This window comes from Mastomys coucha, unplaced genomic scaffold, assembly GCF_008632895.1.
Source record: "Mastomys coucha isolate ucsf_1 unplaced genomic scaffold, UCSF_Mcou_1 pScaffold5, whole genome shotgun sequence".
Taxonomy (NCBI): Eukaryota; Metazoa; Chordata; class Mammalia; order Rodentia; family Muridae; genus Mastomys; species Mastomys coucha.
Genome location: NW_022196911.1, coordinates 86,509,047 through 86,532,362, shown reverse-complemented (window position 1 = coordinate 86,532,362; position 23,316 = coordinate 86,509,047). Strand labels below are relative to the sequence as shown.

The 23,316-nt window shown below is 39.1% G+C and overlaps 1 protein-coding gene across 4 annotated transcripts in view; it reads left to right on the top strand.

The window, feature by feature from the left end:
- The window catches only part of Stxbp4 (syntaxin binding protein 4), a 151,454-nt gene that overhangs the window by 36,767 nt on the left and 91,371 nt on the right, over window positions 1–23,316 (top strand). For all 4 annotated transcript variants that reach the window (XM_031353896.1, XM_031353894.1, XM_031353897.1 and 1 more), the window contains 5 exons: window positions 4,287–4,381; window positions 9,547–9,643; window positions 11,022–11,113; window positions 17,834–17,923; window positions 21,563–21,628. In XM_031353896.1, coding sequence (XP_031209756.1) covers window positions 4,287–4,381; window positions 9,547–9,643; window positions 11,022–11,113; window positions 17,834–17,923; window positions 21,563–21,628 — 440 coding nt within the window. The remainder of the gene's footprint in view (window positions 1–4,286; window positions 4,382–9,546; window positions 9,644–11,021; window positions 11,114–17,833; window positions 17,924–21,562; window positions 21,629–23,316) is intronic.

The window sequence follows — 23,316 nt, the reverse complement described above, 5'->3', positions numbered from 1 at the left end:
AAAGCAAAATAAGAGTATTGTATTGTGCTTTCTGTTAAATCTTGACTTTTGCTAGAACTTTTCTTTGAAAAAAGAGTTGAAATTGTAAAAAGTACATTATAGTAAATGTGAAGCTGTAACTAGTTAACAAATTGTTTAATCAAGTAAGGAAGTCAAGTAATGAATAGTCAAGATATGATTTCCTGTCTCTTCCCTCAAGTACTGATGGAATATACAACTGCATGTTAGAGAACAGCACAGATGGAACAGAGGTTAAGAAAAACGGTTTGTTCCTTTGTTTGAAAGATATCGTATAGATATAAATTTGAAAGGACATCCATACTGCCTTTGATATTATTTTTGAATTGCTCTAAAATGACTTAATGATTTAAAAATAATCAAATCAAATCAAAATGGTCTAAGCTACACGTAGAAAAGGATTTTTATCAATCCATAAAGTTCTTATTGAGTCAAATATCCAGAATAATAACTCCTCGACTGAAATTGTCTCCAAAAGTTAAAGGCAATTTAGAAACTGTATTTAATATAACTAAAAGGCTAACTACATATTCTTAAATAACAATTCAAATTGCAACACATGTATTAATTTTAATACTATTAATTTTGCTAAGAATTGCGAAATAAAAAGGACTGGTTTGGATTAAGTAGCCACTAGAAATGAACAAGTGGCACAGTTCATTGATAGGATATGCTTACCAGGCATGCAAGCATGAGGCCCTTTATTCAGTCCCCAGCACCAAACAAACAAACAAACAAAAAAAAAAAACAAAAACAAACAAACACAGCATCAGACTTTACAGCAGTTTATGCTGTGTTCATCATATATTTAGTCTGATTGGGAGAAATTGGGAGAAATATTTTCCAATGGGTTAGTAACTTTTCAACCAAAATTATATACCTTTTAATTATTGAGATTTAGTGATTCTTGGAAATACTATTCATTAGAATTCCTTTCACATAATTAACATCCAGTCTCTTGATAGACTGTTTTTATTTTAAATTGGGAGCTTACATGGAAAGAAAGAAAAAGACATGAATAAAGCAGCCAGCCTAAGATGTGGGGTCAGAGTTGTTCCATGATGAAAGTTGGGGTTTTTATTCTTTGATTATGCTGTAAAACATTAGTTATATATTATGTGTAATACATTTTCAATTTTTTGAGCAACCAAACTAAGTATTCCCCTTAGCCATTTATTAAGAGTACATTTGCTAAATGTTACCCAGTTAGCATCAAACACAGCACAGCAGGAAGTTAAGAGAGATTTAGGATCTTTCTGTGAGTTATTTAATATTATAGTAAAATCAGTCATGAAGGTAACATCCTCATTACTCAAATCAGAAAGCATGTAAATATGCATGTGTTTCCGTAGGTAAGTAAGCACACATGCGTGTATTTTATAATGTGCACAGTGTAAAGACATGTACAATGTAGACTAAGGGGAGAGAGAGGGGAGGAACTATTCAGTGGAAACAGCCTTTGATGCGCATGCGGTGCCACTGAAAAGAGAAGTGAGTACAAGCCATCAGAGCCCCAGCCCTCCTGGCTTCCCTCGTCCACAAGCTCGGTCCCACATCCCACAGTTTCCGCAACTTCGGTAACCTCCCCCAGTAATACCAGCAGCTCGGGACCCAGTGTTTCTAGTTGGGATAGTTCGCATCAAATCATTGCAGTGTTTACTTATAAAATGTAAACAAGGTTTAATATTAACTTCAATTACAATAAGCATAAGATGCCTCTACTCTTTCTAAGTTATTTACAAGAGTAAAATTGGTTAGAATTTTTAAGATCAGCCTTATATATCAATATATTTTAAAATTATCTGTCCATGACATAAATTAATCTGAGAACTCAGAATTGTTTACTGCGGCTGTAGAGTGAAGAATATAGGAGTTTATGAGTGAACTGTAACTAGATTAAAGCTATTCCTGAGGGACTAAGAAATGGTGTTATTATGCTACCCGTGTGACAATACTTAATTCTTTGCACTCAGTCTTTTAAACCTCAGACAGTGCCAATGGGAAAAGTACCTTCCAAGGTTTCATGGGATTAATTTTGCAGTGTTGGTCAGACTCTTACAAAGCCTTTCCTTTCTTCTCCTTCTAAAAACAACAGAAATAGAGGATGCAAGGATGATAAAGTCTTTCCCCCAAAAAAGGAGCAAATGGGAAATTGAGGCAGGGAGTGGGGCTCTAGAAGGTGAGGTAATGAGTTGTCAGCATGAGCTGGTTGTGTGCACTCACTCTTACAGAGTTAACCTGGAGGCCAGCATGTAGCCAAAGGCAGGCTGGAGAAAAGGAGCTTCGTCAAGGCCCGGGCTCTGGGCTTGGCTCCCTGTTAAGCTGAGGGTTGGGGCAGTTTGACATCACTTCCTGTTCCTCTTCACAGAGTCTCCTTTTTGGTTTTGTCATTGTTTTCCATGGCTTTACTGATTTTTTTTTTTACCATTATAGTCTCTGTCAAATGTCAGTTTGAGTCTTTCTACTGTGATGAGAATTTGGTGATTAAAAAAGGAGACTCGGGGCAACACTAGTTTCAGGAGTCACCAGAGAGACTAGAACCATAACTGTGTGTCATCGCCTGGCTGTACCACCTGGGCCAGTTTCTTTACTTTGTCAGGCCCTCGTTCAAGGCTGGAGAATAAAAACACCGATGTCATTTTTGCTGTTATGAAGATTAATGAAATCAAGTCTAATTAATTCACTATCTTCCTATAGGTTAGAGATAGAGCTCTCTTGTTATTCCTGCTTTTGGCTGTACCAAATTTGTATGCTTAGCAGTAGGAAAACAGTACAAATGTGCGCCTTGGTGGTTGTCATGTGTGTCTCCTTCTCTTTTCTGCTCATTGCTTTCATCTGCAAACTTCAGTTTGAATTTAGTCATTCAGGCCCAGTTAGTGTTGGGCTGAAACCACAGAACAGTAGCTTGTGTTCACCTGGTGTTGGTGACCCTTAATATTAGGTCAGCCACCAACTTGAAAATATGTCTCAAGATGAAACCTTGAAGTTTAAAAAATACAGTATTCTTACCTGTCTTTGTTCTTCCATTCCATTTCATCCCACGGTAATAATCTTTTCTACTACACTGTAAGTTTGATAGAAATTTTATCGTAATAGATAAAAATAGGGATTTAATATTTTTTTAACCTCATGGACAACAGTTAGATGTCATGATAACAAGAGTGTCTCTTGCTATTACCAGAATTGTAAAAATTCTGTCACACTAAGATCAACCCTTCTTGAGGCTTAATTCCATTTGGAGCTAAAAGTCAGTGGCAATTTTTATATATCTATACTCTTAACACCTATAAGCTATATTAAAGGTTTTGCATAGAATGTTGGGGATGTGTTAAAGGTTTAGAGGAAGACTCTTTATTTTCATATGTGCTTCTTATGTTCTTAAGAAAGAGAATGCAAATCATTTTGTACTTAGAGACAGATGCTCTGAGAAATTAAAAAAAAATTAAAACACTGCATAAAGATGTGACATTTCAAAAAGTTTTTTCTCTTCCTCTTGTTTCTATGTAGAACTGGTAAAATACCATTTAAGAGTGTATTTAGAATAGTGACAATTTAGATAGGAAGGATTGACATAAATTGTAGAAATTTGTCTTTAAAACTGTGGCATATTAAATCATTTCTCAAGGGCAGGCCTCTGGTGGCACCTAATTTCACATTCCTGCAGACAGGAAAAAAAAAGCATATCCCACACACATTGAATCGCATTGAAAACATACAGAGACACGAGTGCAGAGTGGATTTCCTTTAACTCTTGAAAGTCCATTTTTACTGCTATAACTTCAGTCCTGGAAAGGGATTTTTAGCTCAGAGAGTTACCATGCCACATTGTCCTTTTGTATATAAGTGTTAGAAGTTACACTTAGGGTTTTTCTAGAACACTTCCACAGTTCTTATAACAGCACTGTCTTTTCCAGTCAACGAAATACCATGGTCTTTGTCCAATATGATTTTACTTGCTTGAACAGAGAGATTTTTATCTTACAGTTACCAGGACATTGTGATGAGGCTCATAATGGCGGGTATCTGTCTTTAGGTTAATGTTTCCATGAGACTTCATAATGCAAAATTGACTATGCTGCATATTATATCCTTCAAAGCTCAAACAAAGCTGATTTACAGGGGAAAAAATTCATAAAAACAGAAGTAAGACCTGCCAACTGTTTAACCAGAATTATTTTTGAGCAGCAGGAGCCCAGAACACATCTTATCAAATGAAAAGCTCTATTCCAATTAGGTTCCCAGTTAATGTGCACCCTGTCGTCTCCTAGATGTTGCTCCAGCCTGGACTGAGGATGATTCTGGACCACAAGGAAAGATTTCCCTAAATCCTTCTGTTCGCCTTAAGGCAGAGAAACTGGAAATGGTAAGTCCCTTCAAATCATTTTCTTCACAAGACAGCAGGAAAGACCTGCCTTGTTCTTGGAGAGAAGGTCGTTGTAGCATCATTGGTTTCTTGAAGTAGCTTATTTAATTAAGTGAGTGACAGTTTGGGTTTCTATTATTTAATAACACTTAGATTTGGAAGTTCATAGTACTTCACTAGTATAAAACAAATATAGTCTTTGGTTACTAAGCTGACATGGAAATTAGTTTCTTTCTCTTTGGCTAGAGTGATAGCTCAGTGGGTGACCATGCCTGCCATGGAAACAGGGGAAGCTTGCTTCAGTCCTGCAGAACTCACTTTAAAAAAGAGGGTTTATGTGGAAGCACAGATAGGCAGCTCCCTGGATCTCACTGGCCGGTTAGTTGTATTTTGGTAGGCTTTTATGGTAACTTCACACAGCCTGATGCTGTCTTGGAAGAAAGAGTCAACTGGAAAAGAACAAAAAATGCCTACCTCAGGTTGGCTTGTAGGCAAGATTGTTAGGCATGTTCTTGATTAAGGATTGATGTGGGAGAGCCTAGCCTACAGTGGAGTGCCGATCCTAGGTAATTGGTCCTGGGTTGTATGGGAAAGCTGGCCAAGCAAACCATGGGCAGCAAGCCAGTGAGCAGCACCCTTCATGGCCTCTGTTTCAGGTCCTGCTGTCAGCTTTCTGGAATTCCTGCTCTGACTTCCCTCAGTGATAGAGTATGATCTGAGGGTTGTAAACTGGAATAAAGTCTTTCTTCCAGAGTTACTTTTGGTCATTGTGTTTATAATAGCAATAAAAAGGGTAACTAAGACACCAACTTAGCCTACTTGAGTAAGCTCTAAGCTAATGAGATATCCTGTCTCAAAAAACCAGGATGGGAGGTAAGGTTACTGAGAAATAACAGTTGATTCTATCCTCTAGTCTCCATCAAAAGATGTGTGCCTATATATGTGTACCCTAGCACATACACACAAAGAATATAGGATATCTTAAAAACTATCATCAAAATTATGACAAAGTTCATTAGCCTTCATATACTTGTAGCAGTAAGTGCAATAAAGTAATGTAGTATTGTTCATTATTTTTTTAAAAAATAAAGGATTACTAAATCACAAAGAACGAAGTAATCAGATCCACATGAAATTTAAAGAGATTGTGGCAGTACACTAAGGTACTCACAGATAATCCCAGGAAGAGAAAGATGCTGAGATCATCATGTCCAGAAACAGAAGATGAGTGAAACAGAAAAACTAAAGGTGAAAAGTACTTTAAATCTGATAAAGTTACCAAGGAACTGAGGAGACTGGGCAACATCTGGATACAGTGCCAGAACCCAACCCTCCGCCTCCTCATGAGATTTATAGACACTGACTTCCCTGTTAGAGAAGAATATGAAGTCGCATAGCTAAAGCAAACACTATAATCATTCCTGTTTTTCCTTAGTCCCAAGTAGTGCCTGTATCCTCACCAGCTTAAACCTTACTAGTGTCTAAATGATGAGCCAATCTACCTCTTTTCCCCAGAACTTCCTGACTATGATAGTTTGGACAAATTCTGCCATATTTTACATATTTGCACCACTGACTGTCATGTTGTACTACCTTATAATCTTTTTCTGTATCCTGTTTTATGGATGGGATTAAATATTTCTTCACCCATAGTACCTACCTGCTTAATCCCTCATTTTTTGCCGTATAGAAGAGAACATACATCTTTCTCATCCATCAACTAGTTTTCAGGAAGAAGCACCCATAACAAAAGACAGTTCAACACAAGGAAACATTGAGTTTTACTCTCAGAGGAGCCTTCAGAAAGGAAAACCCAAATAAGCGGAGAATCAGTGCGCATGTAGGATACATTTTAGAACAGGGAGTGGCCAGTGGCCAGTGTCGTACAAGGACTAGGCAGTGGAGATATAATATGACTAATAGTAATAGTAATAGAAGGGGGACTTCAGAAGGCTGTTAACAGTGAACAGTGAACTGTTAGAACAACCGTAAAAAGCATACAAGAAATGGTTCGCAGTTCACAGCCAACCATTGAACTGATCCTGGGGTCTCCAATGGAGGAATTAGAGAAAGAAATGAAGGAGCTTAAGGAGTTTGCAACCCCTAGGAAGAACAACAATATCAACTAACCAGAGTTCCCAGGGTCTAAACCACCAACCAAGGAGTACACATGGACGGATCCATGGCTCAACCTGTACATGTAACAGAGGATGGCCTTGTCAGGCATCAATGGGAGGAGAGGCCCTTGGTCCTGTGAAGGCTCTATGCCCCAGTGTAGGGGAATGCCAGGGCAGGGAGGCGGGAGTGGGTGGGTGGATAGGGTCACACCCACATAGAAGCAGGAGGAAGGGGGATGGGATAGGGGGTTTCAAGGGGGAAATCAGGAAAGGGGATAACATTTGAAATGTAAATAAATAAAATGTCCAATTTAAAAAAAATGGAGAACAGATGGCATGGTAAGCTGTGATGAATTGTGTATACAGATAACTTTGAAACACAATACAAATACAGTAAACCTTAATTTGCACAAAAGTATGTAATGAGTATAAGCTTCTACACAGGCACCATATTCAGAGGAAAATCTCTGGAAAACCAGAATTAGTTCTAATAGTGATTATCCACAGAGCAGTTGTCAAGGTCAGGAGTTTAATTTTCCTCCGCTGAAGAGATTTGGCAATGTCTACCGTGCTGGCTGTCAGTAGTGAAGACCATATCCGCATAAAACTTAGATCCTAAAACTCTATGTCCTAACATTTAAATATCTAACAACTTAGGAGCCAGTTTCTGCTAGCAAACATACAAAATATGTCTCATTTTACTTGGAACTAGAGGAATTAAAATTAACAATATTTCATTTCTGATATTGTGACAAAATGAAGATGTGAAAACAACAAATTCTGTTAAGAATGTAGGAAGCTAGGATTTATATGTTGTGGCATGCATACACGAGTACACGTAGTTGGAGAACAGCTCAGCAGTAATAAAGTTGATAACATGCCCTGTGTCTCAGTTCCTCCGTTTATGTGCATACTCAGTAGAAGAATTTACATGCATTTATTAAGGAAGATATGCATAGTGCTTTATAGCAAAGAATGGTGAGGCACTTATAAATGTCTATTAATCAGAATGCATAACGAATTATTTATCTGTTCAATGAAATACCATAAAGTAAGTGAACTACATATGTAGGCAATACTGAAAAACTGTGAAAATCACTAAGTAAAATAAAATAAAATTAATTTTCAGTCATACCTTTAGGTTATGCCATTTGTATAAAATTTTAAATCCACAAATGAAAGTGTACATTATTTAGGGTACATGTACTTAGATACGAAGTAGCATTTAAAAATAGACAATAAGAATGCAATGGACTTAGGATGGAATTCACTGTGAAGAATAGAAGAAGCTTCCAACTTAATCCGCAGTCTCAGTTTTTAAAAGTATGTGTAGACTTTAAACAAATATCATCAAATGTTTTAAGCTAGCCAGGTACCTAGGTGTTCTTTGTATTCTTTTTTTTAAAAAAAAAAATATTTGTGTAACTTTTTTAAAATGAGAAGAATACACATACTCAAAAGCTACAAATCTTTCTTGAATATTGTGTAAAGAACAGTTACGGCTTTGATAGGGTAGCAGGATGATATTAGACCAACTTTAAACACACTGAAAGCTCTTCCCTGATACTCGGCCTTCTTCCTGTTTCCTCCACTGACTGTGCCCAGTCAGTCATGTGCCCATATGATAACAAATGCTTTTGGTAACAGTGTGTCCTCTAGACACTTGCATTAAATAAAATATTGTTCTTATTATAAGTATTTACACATTATTCTCCCCCATATGATTTGTGAGGCTAGAGACTATAGGTTTGTTGATATCATTGCACAGAGTTATGTGCTTGACCAATTGTAAGCACGAAATACGTGTTTGGTTTAAGAAAGCCTATTTGAACATGTTCCAAATGGAGAAGGTATTCATCAAGAATACTTTTAATGAATTTTGTTTATTTTAACTTTAATATGACTGACACCATCTTATCTTGGTGGAATCCACTAACAGGCCTCTCAGACAATTCTTGTGCATTAAAATTACTTTTGGGCATATAAAACTAGAGACTCCTAAACAGTTGTGTTTTCCATGGGAAACTTAATGTTCTTACCATTAAGAAGTACCAAAGGAAATAACAGGAGAAGCACAGAGGCTCTAAGTATCAGGGACCCACATTCCAGCCTTTCATAGACTGCCTGTTCGACAATCAAGTCCTTGTAGACTGTATTCTGCCATCGTTATTGAAGTTCCTTGTAGACTATTCCACCAACATTATTGAGGGTCCTTGGGATCATGTTTTCTCTTTCCTTTCTCTCCTTTTATTAAGGCAAGGGGAAGAAGTGCTTGTTCTTCTGATAGGTGACTTCCTGAATGTTCTCCAGCACTTCCACATTGACTAACACATAGCCGCAGGACCTCATCAGGGACAAAGTGGGCTTCAGATGCCTTTTGGCTGAAAACTCTGAGTGTTCTGTTTAAGGCTGTAGAACATGGGAAGGACAGTGGAGTACAAGTGAGAGCACCTCCATTTCTGTTTTAAAGGCAGAAATGACTTTATTCGAAGAAAAGAGCCTGACAAAAATGAGTGTTAGGGAAAACTTTTCTTTAGTTTCTCATTGTGCAAGTGTAGCTCTAAACCAGCCAAAAATAAGAATATTTTCCATTTAACCCAATTCTTTCAACTTCATTTCTACTCTCAAGATAGCAACCAAGTGCTTTTCATGTTCCTTTTCTTTTTCTTTCCTATTTATTTATTTATTTATTTATTTGGTGTATTATCTATAAATTTGACTTCAGTAAATTTTTTTCTCATATTTTTCTTCTGCAAAAATCACATAGACTAGAAATTTTATACCTGGTCCTACAGCCATGTTCGTAACTCTGGTATTAGCTAAGGTATTTGCCATGGTAGGGGTGAGGGTTGGGGGCAAGTAGAAGACTCAAGAAAGTAATCTTCAATAGGTAGTTAATCTACAGTCAGCAGACTTTCCACGGATTCTAATTCTGGTCATGACTCCCCGTGTTGATTTTGATTTTACTGCATTGTAAGACATAGGTGTAGTGAAAAGTTTTCCCCCGGAGGTGTAAAAACTGCCTCACATAAGCCCATTTCCTCCCAGGCTCTGAATTACCTCGGTATACAGCCAACAAAGGAACAACATGAAGTCCTAAGACAGCAAGTCCAGGCCGACTCAAAGGGGACTGTGTCTTTTGGAGGTAATATCTTAAGTGCATCATGTTGTATTATCACAGACAGTTGTTGGACGTTGTCGTGACCTATTTTTGTTGAGAAGGCTTGTTCTGTAAGAGGGAAATGAAAACTTGTACCATGCTACTACATAGTCCTTAATTGGTATTTTTAAAGTGGCCATTGCTAATAACCTGGCTGGGTCAGCAAAAGGGAGACTTGCATCAGAACCCTGCATCAGTTCCAAATGTCATTAGGTGATCCCACTCTTTCCGCACCTCTTTGCATGTTTTATTTTTTATTATATAAACATTGTTTTAATAATGACAAAAGATAGTACAAACTGTAGAAATTTTAATTTCACTACTATGGAAATTACATCTACTTTTTTTTTTTTAGCTAGTGAAACAGGAAGTTTTTGTCATACTGCATAATTATTTATTCTTAGAGATGGCATAATACCCCAAGGTTCCCACTCTTGGCACATTAATGGTTTCTCAGTAGCTGTTATTACAAATCTATATTTATTACAGCTTTTATAAATGTGCATTTATACTTTGAAATGTAGCAATTTCTTCTCTTTTATTAATAGGATAAATCCCACCGCACCCCCAACACACATGGTCTGGAACTGATGATAAGTTCACATAAAACACGGATCCCCAAAGCACCAAACCAACAGATAAAGAGAAGAAAAAGTAGTGATGAGAGCAGAGATAACTTTAGATAAACTATTTAATATTCCTAGAAAGACAAGAAAGGATAATGTGCCCATGAAATAAGAACAGGAATTGTAAAGTCAAAACAGAGCATTTGTAAGGATCCTTTGAGATCACACTGTAATAGCTGCAGTTGCAACTTACTGAGGATACACAGATGCATAGGCCATTACTGTCGAAGTTATGGGCTGTTCTGACACCTTGCCAAGTGGCCTGGTAAGTTTGAGAAAGCCTGTCTCAGGTCTGATCTGGAGAACTGAAAGACCTGCCTCAGAGGCTGTTGAGGAATTGTGTGAGGATGACCACTAAGTACACACAGCTGTTACATGAACATTGGCTGCTGCTGCTGAAGTTATCAACCTTTTGATCCCTTCAGCCTGAAAAGCCAGGTCATAATGCCTTTTATTTTTCTAGAAACACTGTATGCATAATGTGAGAATTAGATGTCTGTGTTATGTGTTTGCTTTTTTTATATCTTAACTGAATTGTGTGACAGAGCTAACTGAAGTGAGTTTAAATGGTTTCTGTATTATTTATATCACATTTACATCGCACTTTGGTCAATACTGTTTTGGGATAATTTGTGTAAGGTGAGATGAAGCTCATAATTTCAACTTCTCAGAGAAGATAGTAAAATTGTTGTGATGAAATTAAATGCTATGTTCTTACCGAAATGTGTTAATTTTAGATTTCGTCCAGGTTGCCAGAAATTTGTTTTGCTTGCAGTTGGATGAAGTAAATGTTGGTGTCCATGAAACCCCCAGCATCTTAGATTCACAGGTAGTGTGTGCACTCTACAGCTGTTTTGATTGAATGTAAGGCACAAGTCTTAAGTGTTGTGGGTCATATATGATACCCTTTCTCCAAATTGCCAGTGGCTTTTTTAAATTTATTTTAAATTATTTAGTTATTACTTAGGTGGATGTGTGTACTTGTAAGTGTGGATGCAAATGTGAATTCACGTATGCATGCCTATGTGTATACATATGTGTGGAGGACAGAGATCAACCCTGGTTGTCATTCCTCAGAAGCTAACTACTGGTTTGTTTGTTTCTCTCATTGGTCTTGAGCTCAAGTAGGTTAGGCTAACTGGCCAACTAGCCCCAAAGATCTACCTATCTCTCTCTGCCCAGTGACACCATGTTGACTGATAGTTTACCTGAGTTCTAGGGATTGAATTCTAGTCCTTAGACATATGCATCAAGTAGTTTACACACTTAGCTACGCCCCTCCCCCCAAAAAAAAAAAACAAATAAGGGCTGAGAATATAACTTAGTAGGCAAATAACATGCTACATGAGCATTGAGACCTGAGCTTGGGTGTCTAGTACTCACATAAGAAGTAGGACTTGAACATCCCTAGTTGTATCTCACAGTGAGCAAACAAGATCTCTAGTACCTTGGTGTCCAGTTGAGTTGCCTTGATGAATTCAGTGAGAGACTTGATCTCAAAAATAAGCTTCATAATCCTATCTTACTGAAGTGATAGGTCTTTAAACTGCTCTATGCTCCCAGCGGGTCCACACACAACCTTTATATTTTAATATGCTTTCACTAGTTCAATGGCTTGGCTACTCCTGAACCTCTACATGGCTTACACACTCCCCTCTATTATTCCTGAGTTAACACTTGTTAAATCTATATTTCATCTCTGCTACCACAGACCCAATCTGGGATGTGGCCCTTAGGGCCACTTAACAAAGTCTTACATGGCTAGATGTTTTCTCGGTTGCTCTCAGGATGTACCTGGCTTCCTCAGAATGAAGGCACAGATTTATTAGGAACCCTGTGGAGTTTAGCAAAGACTGAACTGTAGAAGCCCCTCTCCGTCTGCTGATGTGGGACTTAGGCACTTGACTTCATGATGTTCCAGACGGATCTGTCTCATGCTGCTAAGCAGTTCTTTAGGTTGCTGTGCCCATTTCTCAAGCCAAGGCAGTGCTAGTTTTCGATGTGGCAGTAAAGTAGGGACCTGTGTGAGCACGCAGAGCTTTTTGAGCAGCTGCAAAGCAAAGCACACGCTCTGAATGAGTAATCTGTTTCCTTCTTACCAACAGGATTTGGGGCAGATAAGAGTGTTGTCAGTCTACAATAGTTTGAAAGCAGAAGCAGCAGACTGATGGCAGTTGTGCAAGATGGTCTGCGTGCCAATGATTTCCTCTTGAGGCTGTAGATCAAAATGTTGTGCAATAGTCATTATTAATTTATGAAATTCTGTTTGTTGCCTTCTGCTTATCATCACACAGAAGATATTATTGTCAAGTGTGAGCGTTCATTTTTTCTCTCTCTAACTGAATCCATAAGAATACATTTATCCATCACAGTCACATGGACAATGAAAGAAGTCTCTCAAAGCACACATTGAATTCTCACTTAATATTATTGAATTCTGTTTTGTTAAAAATTCCATCTTGCAATTCATGAGTGAACAAAATACCCCAATTTTAAAAGCATTATATAAGTCACTGCTCGTTAACTAGCTCACCACAAGCAAATAAAGACTATGTTATCATTTCATTGTGTAAGTCCCACTCGTCTTTACGTTCAAAGCAGTGGAGGGCCTACTCTGAAACGTCTGTGGTAGGTGATGTTGATAATCTGTGCAGGTGGGGAAATTCCACTATGGCTTCCCTCAGCCGCCCTGGTTTCACAATGATAGGGTCAAGTTTATAATTATTTACATAGGATGCCTTACTCATATGTTCTCCTTTCATGGCTGATAAAGACATTTGATGCTTTCTTCCATTTTTGTGTAAAAAGCAGGGAGACAAGTTCTAGTCAATTGTAGCACGTAAGTAAGCACAATCCAGGGATCCCGTGATCCTTTGTCCACGTCCAGGCTCTTTGAATATGCTTTGGATTCAAATAGAGCAATAATTGGGTCATGGGGAGGAAGTATGAATAAGTAAGTAGTCCTTGTCACCCACCCATTGGTGCCTGAGCTCTACCACTACAAGTGGCTCTTGAAGCCATGGGCACAGGAGACTGGTTGGCATAAGATGATCTGCTCCGGAGAACTGGCTCTGTGTTATAGATAGTTGTGTTCATTCTAGGTGGTCTGCCCTGTAGGTTTGTTGTTTCTAAGGAGTAGATTTAGTCACTTGTGTTCCACTGTCCCTGGACTGTAAGACATTTTTAAAGGAAAGGCTAAGGACAGTGATTTGGATGTACCTTCAGCTTTGAAGGGAGGTGATGTGGTTTAGGTAGGCAAAGTCCAAAGAATCTGTGCCAAAGTGAACATGAGAAAAGAGCCACATTTCTAAGCCAAAGAGTGAGACTATTAGGAGGGGATATAAAGTCCCCTTCTCAGGGTCTCAGTCTCATAGACAAAAGAATTTCAAAATAAAATCAGGACCTAAGGTCGAGGTCAGTCACACTGACATTTGTGAGGGAAACGACAGGGCAAGGACTTTGGAAGTCCCAGCCACCCTGAGGAGATGGATAATAGAGAGCAAGCAAAGCCCACCAAACGAGCAGTGGCCTGCTGCAGGCTCGCCTCCTAAAGGACTCAGAGGTCACCTAACAAGCAGTGGCCTGCTGCAGGCTCTCCTCCTAAAGGACTCAGAGGTCACCTAACAAGCAGTGGCCTGCTGCAGGCTCGCCTCCTAAAGGACTCAGAGGTCACCTAACAAGCAGTGGCCTACTGCAGGCTCGCCTCCTAAAGGACTCAGAGGTCACCTAACAAGCAGTGGCCTGCTGCAGGCTCGCCTCCTAAAGGACTCAGAGGTCACCCAACGAGCAGTGGCCTACTGCAGGCTCGCCTCCTAAAGGACTCGGAGGTCACCCGAGAGCAGTGGCCTACTGCAGACTCACCTCCTAAAGGACTCATAGGTCACCCAAGAGCAGTGGCCTGCTGCAGCCTTCACCTCCTAAAGGACTTTCGTTGAGGTGTTTGGAGGAGCCTTAAGACAGGGTGAAAAGGGCCTGAGTATGAGAACAAGCTGGCTCAGAATTCTGGCCAGTGTCTAGGGAAGGGAGACAGGAAAGGGAGCAAGAGAAAAAGTTATGCTTTCTGCATCAGAACTCGGAAGGCGAGCAAGCTTAGCAGTGAGGCTCTGCAGGCAGCTGGTTGAGAGGAGCTTACGGGGTATGTGAGTCCACACCTCAGTGAGAGAATGCTAGTCCTCCCATTTCGGTCTGCTTCCAACAGTGTGTTTCTGCCATCAGTGTATCCTTTTTGAGTTTTTAAAACAAGTTGTTTGCTTTTTCCCACATCACAGTAGGTCTACTGGCCTTGGCTGGTCTAGAGCTTTTGATATCCACGTGAATGGGTATTACCATCTACAAAGGGAACTATTTGTAAAGAGGGTTACCGACCATAACCATGCAATTTGCATCAGAAATTAGTTACTACGTTGGTATTTGTATGTTTCAAAGGGGATGTCCATACTGGGGTATACTTGCTGTCTATACTTGCTACTCACAGAGCATACCGTTTTACCAGAGAGCTGGCAGAGATAATGCACATGTTGCAAATAGTGCTTGAAAAGCTGGTGGCCACAAATGGCCCTTTCCCATCCTTCTCTCCCTATTTGTCATCCTCTACCATCCCTCCTTGAGGAATGAGGACCTTCATGGTCATAAAAAGGAAAGGATGTTCAGTTCTTCATCTCCTGCTGAACAGCATTTTAGATACTTGCTGCTCCTCCAGAGAAGAGTGGGCCACGGGAGCAGAGGAGTAAAAGGCATCGCCTTTTCTATCCAAAGGTCCTGCCTGGCTTCTGATTTTGTTCATCTGGCCCTGGCCAGATTCTCCGATGCATCATCACCCAAATGTTGGGTTTGGGGATTCTGGTGGAGGCGTTAGCAAACACAAGTACTATCAGATAAATTAACTACAAAAGAGCAAATGTTGGATCGTGGTTCCACAAATTGATTTATGTGTCTGAAGTTTGTTTGTTCTGTCTGAGAAGGTCTCCTTCAATTCTTCTCATGTAGACCACCAAACATTCATAGCAGTAGGAAACGGGATCACTTGTGCAGTGTCTGTGTTATAAATAAAAGCGTTTAAAGATGGATTCAGAAGGCAGCTTGAAGATAGTTTTATTGGAGTTGAGAGAAAAAGCAACAGATCAGACCAGCTGGAGGTTTTGGCAGCTGCAGAAGGGAAGTGGGTAAGAGGATGAGAAAGTTACTGCTTTCTGAGGTAGAGGTCAGGAAAGCAGAGAGGCTCTGAGTGGAGTCTTTGGTTGGTGGGTTGGAAGGAGTCCGTGAGAGTGACTATTACTAGGGCTAGGACTAGAAGGACTAGGATTTAGGATACTGTCTGAGGAGGAGAGGGACAAGAACAGAAAAACTTACAGTGAGGCTCTGCTGCCAACTGTGTCCTCGTTTCTCATTTCATAGTTCATTGTTTTATTTTTATTAATTTCATTTATTTTGAGAATTTTTGAGAAGGGCTCATGTAGCCTTGGCTGGCCTCAAATTTGGTCTACTGTCATGTGCTGGGATTATAGGCATGCTCTACCATACCCAGCCTCTTAATATATTTAATATCTTTACTGAAATGTCATAACCATATCTATATACATATATGTATATATATGAATGACAAGATACAGTAATGATAAGTCTACAGCTTGCTGGATGTCAATCATGTACCTCATGTGAAGTCACTCTTCAGAAGTCTCGCACATGCTTTGCAACAAGCTCCCATTTCCACCTGGACAAGAGACACTCTTTTGACCTTACAGAGGTGGAGTCCGTCAGTCCATCGTTCTTGCTTTGAGTAACTAGGCTCATAACTAGAGTGTGTGCGCTGTGACTAGCTCTTCCAGTTGTCTCTGACTCAGACGTCTGAGCTGTCACCTTTTTAAAGGGAAGCTGCTGAGTCAGTATATGTCAATCGTCCTTTTGTTTATTTGACAATGAACTTTTGGATTGAGGAGAATGTGGCATTTAGAACCCAAAATATAAGTATCTTGCTGTGATTCTAATCATCATTTCTATATTAAAAACTTCACACAGTGATACACCTGCTGCCAGCACAAGGTCATACACAGAAAAGGCAAGGTTGGTGCCTCCATCCACACCCAGCACAACAGACTGCCATCCGTTAAGCTATGATGCTCTAGCAGTCTAATCAAGTATCATGAATGGATTATCTTCAAACACCATGCTGAACACTGAACATGCTGTCAATCCCCTAAAGTAAAATTTTCACAGATCAGGCTCTTGTTAGTTTGGTATATTGAGACCACTGTTTTAACAAATGGCATAAAGCTGAATGAAAATATCAAACTGACTTGTATGTGATGAGACTGTAATGTTTTGCTCATACTGGGTCAAGATATAAATGGTAATTCCCACTGTGTCTAAACTTTTTATCACTTCTAAAGACCTGTCTGTAAGATATCAGATACATATGGATGGTGACAGTGTTGATGATGTTGGGTTTGGTGTGATGGCACATGCTCTAAAGATAGATAAAACTTGCCTTGTATTGTTTACTAGAGAGCCACATACACAAACAATTACAAATTTAAAAGGGTATTATAGAGTAAGGCCAGAATAGTAACATAACATTATTTGACCCAAGGAAAGTAACATTCAGTAGAGATTTATAACAAAGTTAGCATTTGAATTCGTTGTTAGAAGAAAGGTTGAATTTAGTCTTCGCAAAGGTGACCAGGGAGTGTAGGAAGAAGTTGCGTGGAATGGTGTATGCCCACACTCTCAGCACTTAAGATGTTGAAGCAAGTTCATGACAAACCCGGGCTACGTAGTGAAACTATCTCACCCGCCACTGTCACCAGTAAAAGTATTAGACTGAAACAGAAAGGGAAAAAAAAAAAAAGATAAAAAGTGATTGTAAGCTGAAGGCAGTCTTCAAATAAAGATACCTATGTGCAAACTTTGGAAACTGATTCCGTTCTTCTAGTTAAGATGTAGGAAGAAAAAGCCACTAGACATGATGTGAAATTCCAGAAAGCCCATGAGGTCATACACAGAAAAGGCAAGGTTGACACCCACATCCACACCCAGGAAAACTCCTGCCTTGGCAGCAGACTGCTGTCCATTATAGTAAGACGCTGTATCAGTCTAATCAAGTATCATGAGTGGCTTATCTCTGCAGGAGAGAACATTTCAAGCCAGCAGTAGGGTTGGAAACTACAATAGTTAAGTGCTCTTACAGAGGACCTGGGTTCAGGTCTCAGCACCAACATGGGCACCGATACCTCCAGCTCCAGAGTATCCACTGTATACCTGCTACATACACACCGGTGCACACATGCACCTACACATAAAATTAAAATGTGCATGTATACAATAAAAAAGTTAAACGTATATCTTTTAATAATATAAATCCTAAGTAACAACCGTATAAGGTCAACCTGATGAGAGAAATGGCCCCGTACATCAGTTTCCTTTTACCCAGTCCAACGACTCCAAAGTAAAGTCTGAATTTTGACGTGGAGCAAAGTTTGGGGGTGGTGAAAAGGGGCTTTCTGTTCTCAAGGTTAGCCTCTGATGCGTAACTTCTGTATTTTAACGTTGACAGCTTCTCCCCTGTGATTCCCTAGAAGCAGACGAAGTGGGAAAACTTAGACAAGAAAGAAATGCTGCTCTAGAGGAACGCAATGTGCTTAAGGTAACCCTGTCCTCGGCGTCCTTCTCTTTGCCATTAGAAAGATGTGGTCCCCGATTGGACTCTGAAGTAGTGAGCTCCTTTTGGTTTTAGTGAAAGCATAGTAGTATCAAATCGGATCGAGTCATCTGGGTAGTTGCCTTCAGAGTTATCTCTCCTCGAGGTCACCGCTCCCTTTGTTTCACCCCGTAGCACGCGCCTAAGGTCCAGTGGGTGCAGGGAGTGGGTGTTCCTCTCCTGTCTGATCTGGCTCCTCTGACTCCTGTTCTCTCCTATTGGTGGCAAGAGCAGGCGTAGCTGCGGAGCCAACTGAACAAGCTGTGACAAATTTGAAACCTCTGATGTTCACAGAAAAGACATTTTCTTCCAGATGCAGGGTCATGTCTGAGGGACATAGTGTTTTGCCAATGTAATTTGTGAAATGAAGGCATTTATGTTTTCAGGGGAGAACGAATCACATATGCCCTAAAGGCAGGCTAAAATTTTGATTCTTTCTCTATAGTGGCATTCTGCTCTTAATCTAATATTAAGTTTAAGTTAAATCCTGACTTTTTCAGGAAGCTATTACACATTCCAAGGAAAGCAGCGTAACTGCTTTATGATCACTCTATCTTAAAAAAATATGTATTTTTCAATTATTTTGTTAAGTGAAGCGTTCTAGTTATTTAATTTAGTTTTATTGGTATAAATTCTTTATTCAAAAAAGAAACACCATTTTCTTTCTACTGTTGTTTTATAATGCCAATCTTTAGATAAAGCCAATATTAAATTTTTAGCATATCTTCTCAGAGTTTCTAAAGACAGCCCAAACAAATCACATTTTAAAAACTAAATTATATATGTGTAGGGGTCCAAGACACACAGGAACTACTTACCTTCCTCTGTATTTAAATATTAGCCTCAAACTACTCTAAAATGTGAATTCTTAAATAGCTAAAAGGAAGCCTATTATTGTGTTAACTCATGCATGACTTAGTTCTTATAGACTTACTTTATTATAGCTGGGCTTCTGTTTCTCCAGTTATCTTCGGTTTTCAGTTATCAAAAATAACTCCAGGGACTACAGAGATGGCTTAGAGGAGTTAGAGAAAGGACCAAAGGAGCTGAAGGGGTTTGCAACCCCCTAGGAAGAAAAACAGTATCAACCAACCAGACACCCTAGAGCTCCCAGAGACTAAACCACCAATCAAGTACACACAAAGAGACCCATGGCTCCAGCTGCATATGTAGAAGAGGATGGTCTTGTTGGACATCAGTGGGAGCAGAGGCCCTTGGTCCTGTGAAGGATCGATAGATGCCCCAGTGTAGGGGAATGTCAGAGCAGGGAGGCGGGAATGGGATAGGGGTTTCCTGGTGGGCAGGGGACCGGGAAAGGGGATCACATTTTAAATATAAATAAAGAAAATATCCAGTTAAAATGAAATTAAAAAAATAAAAGAACTTGCTCCTAGTCCAGGGGACATGAGCTAGGTCTCAGCATCTGCACCAGGTGGCTGCACCTTCCTGTAGTCCAACTCCAGGGCATTCAGCACCATCTTCTGGCCTCCAAGGACACTGCACATATGTGGCATATACACAGTAGATGCACACATGTAAATGAAAATAAAAATAAATCTTAGCAATTTAGTAGGAATGTGAACAGGCAGTTGTGAAAGTTCACATTAAGTCTGTGAAAAATAGAATTGCAATATTAAAGTGAACTAATGTAAAATATTCTGTATGTTTCTCCAAATTTTCTCTCATAAGGCTTTGGTAATTCATATTCCTTCCAAATATAAATGAACTTCCCACAAACATGCTTATATTTTATAAGTCTGAAATTTACCACCTTTCCATAAGTTGGCATACCTAGATGAAAATGTAGAACTCTTTTTAAAAGTTATTAGTTTCTTCTGACTATCTCAGAATCATCCTGTAGTGTTGGTCACATTGGTAAGACTGTATTTCCTGTGTGATTCATCTTTGCACAAACAAAATCTACAATGTCAAGGGTGACAGAGGTTCTTGCATCTTTTTCATTTCCCTCAAGTTTTTCACTGTTACATTTAATGATATATTTTGAGTTTTATTTGAATGTCAATATTAATTGCTAGAATTTTAATTTGAAATTGTGTAAGCCATACTCGCGTCGCATTTAACCAAGGGTCCCCTGAGGAGCCATTCAATCAAGATCACCTTTCAAGTTCATGAACTGTAACTGAGCATAGTTTCATGCTGCAGAACCTAAAGTCCCAGAATAAAGAAAAGACTCTGCTTTAAATTTCCTCTGCATTGATTTTATTTTCCTCTAACACCCATGTATTTTTTCTTAAGGGCTACAGGGGTGTCCCAGTCATTAACAGTGCTTGTTATTCATGCAAAGAATCCAGCTCACAACAATACATAACTCCAGGGGATCCAATGCCTTCTTCTCAGTGACCTCTGTGGGCACCAAGCACACATGCAGGTCAGACACTCATACACATCACATAAAACGAATCAATTTCATTTAAAAATTAAAAGTGCTATAAATAGTACATTAAGTAATAAATATTTTGCTTGAGGTAATGTTACCTTTTCAGTTATTCAGCCTATTTTGTTATAGGCATCTACACACACCTGGAGACACACATATATACACATACACGCTCGCTCACACACACAGGGACACAGAGCAGCAGAGCTTGTTAAGCGAAGATCATAGAGTTGAAATGGTCTGCTTTCACTCATCATCAGCCTTTGACAGCTTTGAGTCTCACTTGAAGTACAGATAAGTAATTTTAGGCCTCTAGCTAATTTTTATTTTGCGGGAGTGATCCTTAATTGTGCAGTGGGAACTGTTTAACCCAAATTCCACCTGCTCCTACTCTTCCCAGAAGAGGGGAAACAGATGCACGTCCCATTTACATGTGCAGAGCTAAGCAGAGCAGAGCACGGTGAGGGTGAGCGCAGGAGGCTGGCAGGGTAGACCAAAGTGGGCTGCACTGCCCCAGACACCAGGCTCTCCTCTTCTGTACGTCATGACGTTGCCATGAACCTTCACCACTCTACTTGAGGTCCAAGTAACCCTGTTCACGATTCCAATAACATGGCTCCTGGGTCATAAGCATTTCTGACTGCACCACTCAACAAGGTGGGACATCTCAGAGTTCATGCTGGGTGTAGTTTTAGGGTCAAAGATGATCATATTTTACCTTTATGCCTGTATTCAAATATATACTTCATATTTTGGCTATAATAGTTCTATCCTTTTTTTAAATAATTGTTCAAAAATGGACAAATATTACATTAGGGAGCTAAGAGTCAACCTAACCTTTCTTTGGTTTGATTAAAGCTTTTTGCCATCTAATTCAGAATAAGACTCTTTAGTCTGGTAGCTCTTTGGTAATGACAGCTGTCACCCACATTTAGTTGCTGTTTACCTACTTCGGTCCTGACCGACTTCTTCTGGAGCTCAGAGTTTGGCATTTTATATAAGGGAATACAGATGTTTTCACCACAGTTAGACTTAGATAACTGACCTCTGCTGAATGACATGTAAAACCAGAAAAAAAATAACCAGGAATTTCATTAGAAGAGTTTTAGCAACTTGATGTCAGCAGGGTAGGAATCATTCGTGGTATTCCAGTGACATGCTACTCATCCAGGGGTTTTCACACACAGGAGAAATTACTGGAATCAGAGAAACACAGGGAACAATTGATAGAAGAACTGCAGAATGTGAAACAGGTAAGTCGTGTGGGGTGGGGGAATGCAGGAGTAGTGGGGTGCATGGGGTATGGTGCATGAGGATATCTATGTATCCTTTTGTGTGTGAGAGTGTGTGAGGTATACCTTTAAAGCAGTACTGTTTCATCATATCTCAGAATTTGCTACTGCAGACAGCACAGGAGAGCTCTTAGAGCTCTTAAAAATGAACATTTGGAGTTTATATCTACTGGGCTCCTGCTCTGTTAATCAAAACAAATTTAAAACTCTGAGATAGCTTCCATGATCCACAATGACCAAGTCTCATTGCTTCTCTGTTATTCTCTTTCATTTCCCTTTTCTATTTTCTCTTTCTTCTGTTATTTATACTTCAAGATTTTCTTAAAGTAAAACAAAGCAAGCACTTTTCCTCAAATGCTCGACAGAGCATTGCTGTAGTTAGGTGCTCATGGGAAATAGTTAAGCATGTCTTTCACGCTTGTTTGTTCGTGACAGTGTCTTGCTGTGTACAACATAATGGTCTTGAGATCTTGCTTCTCCTATCTCAGTCTCTCTATTAGTAGTATTGTTTATTTCATGTTTTTACACTATACTATGGTTTTCAGAACAGCTTACATATTTTAAAAGTATTTATATACCCAAAAGAAAGGTAGACAATTAAATTGGGAGGGGGTTTGTAAGAGAACAACAAAGAGTAAGACTGAATTCTTTGCTTGACGTTTGTAACTCTTGTATCAAGTTACCACAGTAAGAGCCAAAATTTTAAGCTCTACTAAATACAAAACAAACAAACAAACAAAAACACTTTATATATTTATATTCATTTAAGAAAATATTAGTAGTGATGTATTATTTTGAAATATACAATTAATACATTTGGAGTTATATAAAATTTATATTGAGAAAAATGTATGTATTTTCAGTATTGCCGTAGACAAGCATCTACATAAGACTTTTAAATTGATTGTTGTTTTATATCAAACAACTTTTATAATACTCATTTTTATTGTTATAATGTTTTATAAATTTTAAAGAATATGAGAAAAAAGATATTGCAGGGGGGTCTCTGGGAGGAGTTGGGGTACAAAAGGAAAACAAGAATGTGATTTAATTCTATTTACTTAAAATATGTTTTTAAATGTTAACAAATTCAGATAAACTGAAATCATGTAACTTTTCTCATTATAATGCAATAAAACTTAAAAAAATAAATAAATAAAAAGAATGTCCTTTCACTTGGCTTGGTCTTCACCAGATTGTAGCAGATTTGAACAAGACAAATAGCACTGTGGAAAGATAAAGGCAAAGACGGGGAATGCACTCTGAATAAAGTTGTAGTGTTAGTAGAAGCCTGTTAGAGATCAGTGCTGAATGCTTGGTTCTCAGTCCCCCTTACCCTGCCCTCACAGAAAGCATCTATTGGCCAAGAAAGCAAACAGAGCCATACGTAACTCATACCCTCCATCTGACAGTAACAGACCAGAGCAAACCTCTGTAGTAAGTAGAATAAATAATTTTCAGCATAAGTCTTAAAGCGAGCCTGCTACTGCATCACAGGACCTAGAACAGACTTTAAAGACTCTGAAAAGAGTAAGGAGAAACAGGAGTCCAATGAAACAAGTGAAATCAGTACCAGAAAGAAAAAGTGTAATAATTAATGCCAAAGTCCTGGCCATTGGTCAGGGCTTGATGGTACTCAGCCAGGATTC